At 38.1% G+C, this 13,675-nt stretch overlaps 1 protein-coding gene across 1 annotated transcript in view; it reads right to left on the reverse strand.

Annotated features, from left to right (window-relative positions):
• Positions 1–11,595: 11,595 nt before the first annotated feature.
• LOC101855476 overlaps positions 11,596–13,675 on the reverse strand; it is a 56,977-nt gene continuing 54,897 nt past the window's right edge. Inside the window, exon 28 of the mRNA XM_005094398.3 lies at positions 11,596–12,308. Coding sequence (XP_005094455.1) covers positions 12,117–12,308 — 192 coding nt within the window. The 3' untranslated portion in view covers positions 11,596–12,116. The remainder of the gene's footprint in view (positions 12,309–13,675) is intronic.

The following is a 13,675-nucleotide window of genomic DNA, read 5'->3' on the forward strand; positions in this document are numbered from 1 at the left end:
CCGGCACGCTTTTAGTATGGAACCAGATTTTCCCAGTCATATTATAGTCCTTAATTATCACTCGTAAGTGTGCATGTTTCAATCGACAACTCCGTCTAATGGCAAGAAGGTTTCTGTGCTAGTATCAGAGACAGATTAGCCACTATAAAAGAATCTTTTCGCTTTGAACTGATAGAAGCAAAAGAAAAAGAAGCACCATACAATGTATGCCTTTCGCCATAATCTTATTACTAGAAATTGCAGCTTTGGCAGGGAGAAAAAGCAGTACAGCGGACAAGCTGTGAGATAGAATTGCGTCGTGGCGTAAGCCAGTAACTAGGAATGTGTGGCGGGCACACAGTGGGAGAGAGCTGAGCAACAATAACAATATTAATAGTAATAGCGCATATCCATGCTCTACGCCAATTACAACTATTATAATAGTACCCCAGCAAACCGCAGAACACCCAGAAATACTCTCAGCTTCCCAGGAAGCATATATGCACTCAACAAACACTAACAAACTGACAAGTTCTTTCACTGTCTACTGTCTGTAGCTGAATACCCATTCCCACCTGGGTGAAGTGAAGAAAATTTATGTAAAATGCCTTCACCAAGGACTCATGTCCGGGCCACTGACGGGATTGGATCCCACGACCTTCCGGTTGAGAGCTCCAGATTATGACTATCGTCGTCTGTGATCATTCAGCATTGGAAAACTTCAGATCTCCAGGTGAGCTCAGCGCAATAACACAATCCACCGCAGGACCTCAGATAACTTACTCTGGATTACGCCCCTTTGAAATTTGATTGAGCAAGTTTGCATTAGAGTTAGAGCACCTTATCTTTGTTATTCAATCTCATAAACACTTTCTGTATGACAGTATGCGCCGGAAACACAAGATATCAAGATAAGGTAAAACTGTATAGTATAGATAATTAATGCAGAAAGCATGCAAAACTTCAAAGACTACATTCCTTTATTTTGACACATTATACCATATCGCTTGCACCAGATAAGTTCAGTTAATCTTTTCTTATAACCAACGTTCTGTTGTTTTCTAAAATAAATTAAAACATTAATAAGGAGTAAAAGACCTATAGATGCTTCTGCTGTGCAGCAAGGAAAGACAAAGCAGGTCATGTTTCCGGTCATCAATAAGACACCTAGCATCTTAATCCTCTTATAAATATTTGGGAGGGGGGGGGGGGGGGGCTCTCCTGACCTAGAGGTTAAGGTGTTCGCCTTTCATTCAACAGGTTGCGGGTTCGAATCCGGGTAGCGAATGAAATTTTTCTTCTCAAAAACTGTATCCTTTCACTTTCACCTCCTTTCCCGCTCTCTAGCAATGTTCTGTCGTCTGCTTTCGTCTCCTCTTTCTGCCCCCCCCCCCTCACCTCCTTTGCCTCCTCCTCTGGGCTCCTGACTCTTTCTGCAGCCTTTATACCGCTACTCCCTGGTTCCTTTTTACTGCTGTCTTTAAGCCGCACCCCTGATCTTACGGCAGCTAAGATCTACACCTAGCCTTTTTGGACAAAGGTGAAAAATCTCGGAGGTCCCGTGTGCAAGTTGCGCACATTTCAAGATCCCTTGATGGTCCAAAATCGATAAGAGTAGGCTTCAGCTGCCATCCAGGGAAAATTCAAAATGTACAAACTGAAAATCTTTAATATGTCCCGCGCACTCATATGACATTAAGCAGTTGCGAGAGCTGTAAAACATTTACCAAAAAACAAACACAAAACTTTTTAAATCCCATTTTAAAGCTTGTTCAAGTATCAGAATACTGTCGGCGACTTCCAAAGCTTGAGTAACCTTGGAAACTGTAAATGTATATATTTTTGGGAACTTGATAAGTGATTTTCTAGTACAATCCTTACAGTTTACAGAAATATGTTTTTAAACAGACGTAAAAAGTGGTTGAACCTAAAATAAGGAAAAACTTGCTAAAAATTGTCAAATAGTCAGAAAAAAGTTGGTTTCTTCAATTTCGTCATTTTATGCTCAAATTGACACAAAGTGATTCAGTTAGAATGCAAACTACATTGATCCTGCCTGTCAGGGCCAACATAGGCTGAGTGAGATGCAGCATCCAAAAAGACAAACGTAAAGACTTGAAAAAACCAACTTCCCCTCAGTGAATAAATCTAATTTGTCTTCTACATGCAAAGCCAAAGAGCATCACAGACACATGTCCTCATATTTGGCATCTTTAACTAGACGTATGAAGCAAAGATCCTGTCCTCATATTTGGCATCTTTAACTAGACGTATGAAGCAAAGATCCTGTCCTCATATTTGGCATCTTTAACTAGACGTATGAAGCAAAGATCCTGTCCTCATATTTGGCATCTTTAACTAGACGTATGAAGCAAAGATCCTGTCCTCATATTTGGCATCTTTAACTAGACGTATGAAGCAAAGATCCTGTCCTCATATTTGGCATCTTTAACTAGACGTATGAAGCAAAGATCCTGTCCTCATATTTGGCATCTTTAACTAGACGTATGAAGCAAAGATCCTGGGAAGGAATAATGTAATATAGTTGAGACAGATTTTCCAACTTATTGGAGACTACTAGCTGTTCAATCTCTAGTATTACATTAGGAATAAGAAGAGTGAAAAACTTGTTAAATAAAAACCAACAATTACATTTTATTTTAGAAATCTGTTTCTCCTTACCAACAATTCTAAATTTTTTATAACGGAAAAGTAAGAAACGCCAAGTGCCTAGATTTATTTTTAAGAATAAGTGTGGTTTTTTTCTTTCAATTATATTATGTCCTACATTTTTTTAAAAGCTGTAAAAGGGTACTATCAAATGCCATTATATTGAATAGTTTTGCGCAGTCATTGTAATGTCTTCAATACATAATTTCTCTTTGTGTGCGTGTCAATACTAGATCTACATTGACAATTTTTAAAAACCTGAGGAATACTGCACCTAAGACTTTTTAATGGCTGCAAATTCTTTTCAGATCATAGGTCAGCATTGGAAAATTTACACAAAATATAATAATAGGCTATAGACATCTTTAACTGCGACTTTTAAAACTCCAGATATAATCTTTGTCCTCATCATATACAATACGATCTAAAAAAATTTGTGACAGAAGCTCTCAAGCCATTTTCTCGATAATTTTACCTTAAAACAAGGTGACCCCCACTTTCTTCAATTATAAATATCTCAACTTCGATACAAGATAGATGGGTATTTTTTCATTGAATGCAAGACAAACGAACAACCTTTACTTTAATTAAGATGATACCAATATTGCCATTAACTCTACATACCCAAAAATTGACGAGCGCCCCCATTCTACCGTGTCGTGACACATAATATTGTGTAAGAAAAAAACACCAACTGCAGGAAAAAGAATAGTTTCAAATTTTAACAATTTATTTTACCACATAAAGGCCTAAATCAGACCAGAGCACACTATCTCCACAGCAGGTGTACTTCATGACACAGGAATTAGGACCATGCACCACAGAGGTGGTGGTGGCACATGACAAGTGTTGGTATGTGCGCACGCACATGCACATGTGTGTGTATGTGAATGTGTTGGAAGGGGAAGGGGGGTGGGGGTGGGGGGTGGGGGTAGCAAAGCAAAGAACTCACCAAAAAAACAAAAACAATGGCAGTTCATATAGTATAAGTTTACAGTTTTCAATATCAGTTTGAAAATATTTGCACTTTACAGCAGTGAGGCGACATAATGGGAAAAGAAAAGCACACAGACATGATAAGGGCCATTCAGCGTAAGGAAAAAGCAAGACAGACAAAAAAACGACAGAAAAGAAAAGAAGTAGGACTTACCACTGGTGCCCTCCTAGCAACGATTCTTCTAAAAACTCCAAATTTCACTCATTACACTCCCTAGAGAAATAAGGGGAAAACATTGTACTCACTAAAAAAATAGTTACTCAATTTGACTTTGGATTTTGAAGCATTCAACTGAAACACAAACATGGTCAGTTGAAGTAAACAACAGGGCCTTCAGAGTACAAGTACAAGAGTTGAGTTACATGAAAATTCCTTCTCTAGTTCACTATCACTGACACAACCTTGTCTACATAATCATATCACTTGACAACTTCAAGCATGTACACACCCCAAACAGCAACAACAAAAAAAAGAGTAAAATTACCAAAACTGCTGTGTAAAAAAAAAGGTTAATTCTAAGGGGAAAAAAAGAAAAACATTGAATATGATGATTGAATAAACATGTGCACTTTACATAAACCCCAAAAACCTGCCATGGTAAGCTACTTCAGTCATCAGATTCATACAAATTGAAATCAACAGCTTACTCAACGACTGTTCACACGACCATTGTACTCTGCTTTTTAGTTTAATTTTAGTAAGGTTTTACGGCACTCGCAACTGCATAAGAGCACCGTGGGGTGGATGTCACCAGAGAAGTCCAAATGCGAATCAGGCTTACTCTTCTCACCTCTCTAGCCTCAACAGCACAAAGTCTGCTTCGACTTTCAAGGTACCCCGGAAATAGCAGTTCACAAGAGAGTGACAAACATACAAAAGAAGAAGAGGACAAAAGACCATAATGAGGATGAGGAAAGAAAAAGCAGCAGTTCCCCGTAAGTTGTTCCGGCACAGTATGAGCATGATATTGATAAATCAGCCCATTTACAATTCTACTGTACATAAGAACATGTGTTAATAAAATATCCCCCCTTTGGGAATGGCCTAAAGACACTTCAGCTAGAAGCACAGCCATGGGACTCTGCTTTTACTGTAAATTTTATTCTTTAAGTTTTAGCAAAATATTGTGCCCTTGTGTTGAGACCAGCTAACCCCAGCATAGACAATTCCACAGTAGTAGTAAAATACTTATTTGGTGTCATCACATAGCAACCTGATGGGCTGCACGTTGTTTGGTTTAATTTTGAACATTTTAGGAGCTTTTCTTGTCAAAATCCAGAGTCAGACCAATTTTTGACTGAGCGTATGTAAGGACAATTTAATATCAAATTGAAGCAAATTGTGATATTTTCTGGGTTATAGAGTCTTATCACATGGGCAGCAATATTCTTGCAGACTTAATTTGAGTAGTTCTTTTGTTTATGTTGGAATGGAAAAGATGCATGTATCCAATAAACCACAGGGGCATTCTTATATGTATGTCTCGCATAATCAGGTCTGTCGTGCCACTTGAGGAATAGACGGAATACTGTAATTTAGGTCAAATAGATTGCTGCCAACTGGACAAGGTAAAAATACACAGAGGACACTGACAAAAATAGAAATAAATAACAACTGTATAGTACAAATTCCCACTAAACAGCTAGCTCAATGCGCTCCACAACTATATTTTTACCAAAGCCGACCTGATGGCATTCCGAAACAATCTAAACTTCCTGGTAATACACTACACAATTATAGCTTAGCATTGATACTGATAGAAGCAACAGAAATGTGGTTTCTTAGGAGACTGCTAAGAGTATCGTGGAAGGAAAAGAAATCAAAGAAGGTAGTGCTTGATGAAGCCCATGTGGGACGCTCAATGTTAAAAACAATCAGTAAACGACAAATGCAGTTTTTGGGACACATCATAAATAGACATAAGGGTCTTGAACATCTAGCTCTCACTGGCAAAATTGAGGGCAAGCGAGGCAGGGGAAGGCCCAGAACAACATACTTGGGGAACCTAAACAAATGGGTAACAGGAAAAGATCAGGGAAACGTAGCTTTTTTGAGAGCATCGGAGTAAAGAAATGAATGGAGAACCATGGTCGTCAGTGTCTGTCGCAGATCTGGCACTGGATGATGATGATGATGATGATGATGATGATGATTGATACTGAGTCTCTAGTCTTCAGCTAATTGATATATTAATTTGCCTCTGAAAAATCTTCCATAACAAGAAATTGAGAAGTATAAAAGTGAAGAATTTTCAACCTCTCCAGAATTCATAACAAAAGTTGAATAGCAGCAGAAAGTACTTAAAAAGCTCTTCCGTTTCTGCCAAACAACATTTTTACCACCTATGAAAGCCCTTGATAAGGAATTTGTTTAGTTGTAGCCTATCTGAAGCTCAACGACAGCCTAAATCTGTTACCCGCTGATAAAAGTTTTATTACAGTTAATGCTGTCCTTGCACAACTTTAACATCACTGTCAACGTTGTAATGATAGAAGCAGGACCTCCAAATTTACCACCCATCTCCAATACAACCTAGCCACAAGGGGAGGAGACCCTTAAAAACTCTATAAATAATCAATGTAAAAAAATGCCAGGTAGGTGGATTTGTACCAGGGCCATCTGCATCACAGACCAGCATGATATCAACTGAACAGTGTTCATAGTCATTGCTTGTGATCATAAAACATGTGAGGTTTGCTTGTTTGTGGTTTATGATGAAAGCTTCTGACACAAAAAGAAGCTAAAGTGACAGAAAAAAATAAACAAACCAAACCGACAAAGTAATATTGAAACAGGAGAATATCAGTTCACATTTGGTGGAGTAGAGTGGCTGAGATAGCTTGCTGCACACACTGTGTTTGTTCGTCTTATACAGAACACTGTGTTAGTTCATCATCCTATGCGCAACAGCGTGTGTTTGCTTGTTGTCCTTTGCAGAACACGGTGTGTTCGTTCGACATCCTATACAGAACACGTTGTGCTTTTTTGTCCTGTATGGAACACAGTGTGTTTGTTTGTCCAATAGGGAATATACTGTGTTTGTTCGCTGCCCTAAACCGAACACAGTGTGTCTGTTTGTCCTTTATTAAACACAGAGCATTTGCTTGTCCTGTACGGAACTCAGTGTCGTATGGAACATTGTGTTTATTCATCGTCCTAAACGGAACACTGTGTGTGAGGTAAACTGAACCGGCATCTGCAGTATAACAAATTGGTTTTTATCACTGCTGCACACAGAAAATATGGTTGCAATTCTAGAGCAGGGAAGTTTTTAAGGAGCACTTTCATTCGTAGGCTGGAATTTTGCATCCCAATCAGCCCAGGTTGGCAAGGTCTAGGCAGTTGACCCCCTTTATGATCAAAAGTACCTCAATGGAGATGTAAAACATGACTATTACAGTTGCAAAGTTGGATTCATTTACGCAGAGCATCTCCATACATTCACTTTGGACTGGCTCTACCGATCGACCGAATATATATTTTATGACCACAAGCAATGACACTGTTGATCATGGCATAACCTGCTATTCATTTTCTGCCAGGCAAAAGTAAATTATCACAGTGCAGAGCACAAAGGTAAGAAAAGGCAGCATTGCCTCTCTTGCACACTATCCCTGACAATACCCCGTCGACATAATCAAATGATTAACAACACGAAGCAAACATACACCCAAACAGTAAAAAGTTTACTCATTCCAAAACAACATGTGTAAAAATAAATGTGCTGTTTAAAAAAACAAAAAAAAACCCAACAATATTGAACCTTCCCTTGTTCGTTCAGGACCAACAAAACACCGGGAATAGGTATACCAGTAGCTACCAGTAGCCTACATAAATTTCAGAACTAAACTTGTCAATACTACTGAGTTTCCTTGAAGCAACCACAAATATTAATAGTGTTTTGCTCTAACCATGTGACAAGTTTCTTTAAAATTTTTCAACAAGCCAAAAAGTTTTTTACATTTCTCATTCAAATGATGAAAAAAGACACAAACGTTATCCCAGAGTACATTCATACTACAGTGGGTGTCGCATTCAACGAGGTTGCCGGGACCGGCTTGTTGTCCTCGTTGGGTCCTACCTCTCGTTGAACGTGACTAAGGCTAAAGTAAAGAAGACATGTTATTATATTATAGGATGTTTCAATACCAGTAATTAAAGTAGTTGTTCCCCCTGATGACGAAAATCTCAAACAGCATCAGTGAGCACGAGTTTGAGCTGTGCTCTGTCATTTCTGCATTTTAAAATATTATTTTTTCCTGAACACTTCTCGTGTCGAAACATACTCTCTCACAACTAGGCTTAGACCTACAAAAGTAAAAGCGGGAGCTTGGATTTTCTGATCAGGGGAAGAAAAGAAAATTGAAAAGAAATGAAGGTCTCGATCTAGAGTAATTTAGACCTACCCATCCAGAGTTAATATAGTTTCACACAGCCCGCATCGTGTTCCCACCCACCCCCTCCTATCCCTACTGTACGCTAACCCTCGCCCATCCTCTTGGCTTTGGGGCCCAAGTTAGGAGGCAGGCTAGTTCTAGCAATACAATGGGTTAGGAATCGGTTAAGGGCATTGTGCTTCGCGTGAGATGGAAAGGAGAAAAATTCTTCGCTTTCGGGGCCGCTAATTGTTTTTATTTTGTTATTGTGACCTCGTTGAAAGCGATTTCTGTCAATTTGCAACCTCGTTGGAGCCGACGTACATTTACAAAGATACAAAGAGATATAGAGGAAAAAATTGGGGATTAAGGATTGCCTCGTTGGAGCCGACTTCTCGTTGAATGTGACCTCGATGAATGCGGCACCCACTGTACTTACATTGCATGCTGACTCCTGACTTTTTTTCGAAAGTTTTAGAACAAAAAAGGTGTTGACCTATTTCTTCCAGTTACATATTTAGAGCCTAACACAATCGATAAGAAACATTCAGACTATAAATTAGAAGGTATGAATACAATTCTAAAATAAATAGTTTTATACATCGCGATGGAAGTGTGGAAGACAATATCTGACTCAAGGGCTAATTCTGTCAGGTGAGCAAAAAGCTTGCAAACAAACAATTACCACAGTATCTGGTATAAACATTCATGTATGTACAAAACCAGTTAGGACAATCTATTTTAAATATAGTGTAAATACAGATATAGCATTTAAATCTTATGCCAAGAAGTGAGTTTTGCTAGAGAAAGACGATTGTGGTTTATGGTGAAAGCTTCTGACACAAAAAGAAGCCAAATAATTATCCCATTTGATACGACACATTTTAATGTACCTGTTGCATTAAGATATACAAAATTTTGAAACTGTTTGACATACACGTACATCAATATGGCATTGAAGGGACTAATATACATAAATGACAAACGGTACCCATAATCTCTCTATACACATAAAAGAAAACAAAAAACACAGTATATGTATATAATATACATGTATTCAAAATTATAAGTGAACGACGACATACTTCAAAGCTTCGACTAGAAATAAAAGGAATATACTATGTGACATGCATTCTAAAACTTGAAAAAATGAGCGTAGCAGAGTCAGATGTGGTTTCTCAGACTGTACACATTAGCATAAGAATAATATTTGTAAAAATGTTTTTTTCTTTTTACAAGGCATCTTTAAAAAAAAAAAGAACCACTTAAAAGGCAATACCTCCTTCATCTCAGCATTAATTTCAACAAAACTTCCAACAATTAAAATGCAACCAGGGGGATATCAAGTCTGTAAATATGAAAGAAATCTTCATATCTGAGTAACATTATGTTTTATAAATTTCAACCACAACTGAGCAAAACTCAAAATTTTACATCTTCAAAAATTCAGGGGTGTGATTGGTCCATTCTGGTTACAGGATGAGAGTGGTAAAACAATGCCAATCACATCAGATGGGTATCTTATTGTGCCGAGAAAGTTTAGAAGAAGTTTGGGGAGGAGAAGGTGTTATGCTGTTAAGGGAGGGCTTTGTTCCAGTGGTCATAAAACATGTGACACACCTCACACGTCAAGAGATGCTGATGCAAGAAAGCATTCGCTTATTTGAACCCCCTTCAGTCAGAATTTACTGAAACAACCCACAAATAATCGAACAATTGTAAGTCCATGAAGTCCAAAGAATGGACCCACAAGCATGGCATAGGGTTATTCAAAACTTCCAGGGGCATGTTGGGACTTGTAAGGAGAGAAACTATCAACAATTTGAGCACACTATTCAAATAGCCACCCTTTCTCTAAGTTTATTGGGCAGTATCAATCATGAATAAGTTAATTTTTCAAGGGACAGAGGTTGACCCACTGAAATCGAACAATATGGTGTAATTTCAATCAAATTCGTTTGAAATTGTAAAAAAATTTCATATTTTGAAGATGTCAGTTGATTTTCTAAATACTGACAAATATGACCTCCCCTGATTGAATTTAATTTATTCACAGTTTTGATGAAACTGGTCCAAAGATGGCCAAGATTTTGCCCTTTGAATAGAGCAAATTGCTGTTCATTATGTCTAACATGTCTTTATTTTTTTAAAAAGAAAAGTTTTTTCTCTAAACAAAAACAAAAAACCCCCCAAAACTACATAGTCCAAAGAACATGTGATAAAAATATGAACAAGAAAAGAAAAAAAAGAGAACATAAAAACGTTAAAAATTTATAAATACCCCATTTTGAAAACATCAGATGAAAAAGTCAGGACAATGTTTCAATAGAAATCCAGAGCAAGTAAGTCAAAATCATCTAAATTCATTCAATCCTGACTTGACTTTGATCACCCAAGGACAAAAATATTCAATGTAAACAATTTTAGTCTATGTGGTGGGAGAAGGAGAGGATAAGGTCAACAATTTAATACCCATCTCTGACCGGTAAGGGAAAGAAGACTTTTAACTCTTTATCTCCACTGTGCCGGAGCCCTCTGTTGGTAGGAAATCTAAAAGTGACATATACGTACCTAAATTGGTCATTAAAGCAAAACAAGTGAACCTATTTTGATAGTTCTTAATCTGATGAATGAACTCCAGATAAAAGAGACTTGGTTTCCTTAATAGCTGGAAAGTTATTTGACGTCGAAGTCGTGCATTGGAAAGTGCTCGAAGCGGCCCTCCGTCACAGCAGTTTCAACTGTGAGCCGCTCGGCACAGTTTGCCGGAGCCAAGGAGTTAAAGTTCTTTAAACAAGCTAGTTTTAGATATCTGCCATGAAGGAACTGAACTTAACACAAAGTTCCCTACCCTAGTAGTAAGGCACTTTACTCTCAAACCAAAGCAGCCAATTCAACCCTATCTGTACGTCATATTTTATTATCGTATCCATACGATGTGGGGAACTGTGCCACTACTTTCAAAAGAGGAAATTTACTCGTTAAAGTTAATCCGATCCGTACGCTTTGCAGAGCAGTCTGTCAAAATGATTTTTTGAGAAATACTGAAAGCTCCGAAGAGATCTTTGTACTAGAAGTATTCTAAAATGTGAAGAATACAACCCCAGGGGTACAAAATGACCCCAGGGCGTACGGATAGGAATAAACTTCTATTCCTGCTGGAACAGCTGATGGACAACTATGACGTGTGTGTATGAGGTTGGGGGTCAAGCACAAAGGAAGGCATGGCACTTGCATAAAACTCAAGTGTGCTGTCAGTGGCAAAAGAACTACCTCCAGTTGACTATCTTCAAAATATAGATTGGGGGGGACTAATAGACAAGGAATCCATGTTGCTCACCTTTTCTGTAACAAACTTTTTCTATGTGTCTCTTTTTTCCCCCTATCTCTGCATCTCTCTCACTTTCTTTCTCTCTTTGCTTTCTCTCTCTCTCTCTCTCTCTTTGCTTTCTCTCTCTCTCTCTCTCTTTGTTTTCTCTCTCTCTCTCTCTTTGTTTTCTCTCTCTCTCTCTCTTTGTTTTCTCTCTCTCTCTCTCTCTCTCTCTCTCTCTTTGTTTTCTCTCTCTCTCTCTCTCTTTGTTTTCTCTCTCTCTCTGTTTTCTATCTCTTTTTCTTTCCATCTGCCCCAACAAACACAATCATCAAGCGAGTCAATGACGCCAACCAATCCTGGAGCCTGCCCACTATAGCCAGAGCTGTTTCTCATTCATTGGTCATGGATGACCCATCATCTGCATTCTGTTATTGACTGTTGATGAACATCATCGTCTTACTAAGCATTAAGAAAGTCATTTCAAGAACAGCATCCTCATTCAGTCCAGGGCTCTACAGCAGCATGGATCAAGAAAAAATGGCTTCATATTTGCTTTCATGTACACAAAACAAAAGAAGAACAAGAAATTAAACTTTACCTGGATCTGATCAAAACATAACAATACACTCCCCCCCCCAATAAAAAAAAAAAGAAAAACTCCACCAAAATAAAAGAAAACCATTAAAGAAACCCTTCCTGTCCACTACAAAGAACCCGAAACAAACGAAAAATGAAAATTAAAAAAAAAAAACCCAACCCATTTCTAGACCTGATCAAAACCCTAGAAATTGAGTTCTGTATAAAGAATGTCCATCTCCACTCCAAACTCTCTGCTCCACGGCTCACTCAGTGCGTTGATGAAGTCAATGACACTTTGTCTTGTTGCCATGGTGATGTTCCAATTGGATGAAGAGCCCTCCAGTTCATTGAAGAGCTCCAGTCTGATCTTTCTCATGGACACTTCACACACTTCCTGTGAAACAGGGAAAAGAGGAGCACTGATAAAACAACACTAAGATGACTAAAAAAGAAAATTTCTGTAGCTAGCATGTAACACCACATTCCACATACTTAACACTTTACGGTCACTTGGTGCAATAATGCGACAGTGAAAATTATCCGTTTCGGTCACCTGGCGCAGTTCGGTGCCAGGCTCAAGAAGTCCGTTGCAGTCACTCTCCTGGCTGGGTGACCAGATGGGGTATTTTGTACTGCTGGCAGTGTGACTGCAAAGTGTTAAAATAAATTCACGAAACAAACCCACAAACATTTCCAGGATTTTTTCTCCCAAAAAAAAACACACCAGAAAAAACTAAACAAATTCAACAGGAATAAACCCGCCTGGAGTGAAAATTACTCATTAACCAGTAAGAAATTTGAACCAAACTAAAAAAAACAACAATAAACATAATGTCTTTTTTCAAACTACCATAATTTTGTAATTTAAAAAGCAGTAACCCCCCCCCCAACCCTTTTTTCTACGAAAAAGGAAAAAGAGAAAAAGAGAAACTTTCAGTGCAGGAAAACACCATAATTTTTTAACAGACATGAAAATGTATCTAAAAAATAAAATTTAAGACTCAACAGGTTCAAAAACTGCTAAATACAAACTTTGCCCCATTTCAAAGCTGTACCATGTTAATATTGAAGTACCAGAGCACCTTGTCAATGAATAATGCAACCATTCACCACAAAAGAAGAAAAACAGGTTGCTGCACAAAGTAAAATATTAACCTGTCACATCGTTGTACCATGAGAATGTTAAATTATATTACAGCCGTATAGTATAATTGTTTACTTAACAAACCACTATAACTAGTAAGATATTGTAGCACAGTATACAGCACAAAACCACCGAAGCTCTAGAGAAACTGGATCACTTGTGAAATTACCAAAAAAAACCCAACACAGTTATACAGTCGAAATAGTCTGAGGAAGAAAGTGGTTGTCTAAGGTGGATGTCTTTCACAGTATAATTGTAATGTAAAAATACACAAGGGAGGAAATGGGAAGTGGCCGTTTGCACAGGTGATGGTCTTATACAAGTGGCCGTTAGAGCAGGTTCGACTGTTTTTGAAGTTGAAGCCACAAGAATGACACAAGATAAAAACTCATCATTTCTTGAGAAAGCTAAGAATGAAATACAATTGAGCCTGCTCTAAAGGCCACCTATCCAGGACCATCACCTGCAAAAACAATAAACACCTATACAGACAACTGGCCTACTTCCTCATTCGCCCCTAGTGTTCTTACTATACATGATAATGAAACCGTCCAAGAGTGCACCACAAAATTTGTATCTTAAGCTACAGAACAGCAAAAGAAATATATCGAAACATT

The sequence above is a fragment of the Aplysia californica genome, unplaced genomic scaffold, assembly GCF_000002075.1.
Source record: "Aplysia californica isolate F4 #8 unplaced genomic scaffold, AplCal3.0 scaffold00081, whole genome shotgun sequence".
NCBI classification, from domain to species: domain Eukaryota; kingdom Metazoa; phylum Mollusca; class Gastropoda; order Aplysiida; family Aplysiidae; genus Aplysia; species Aplysia californica.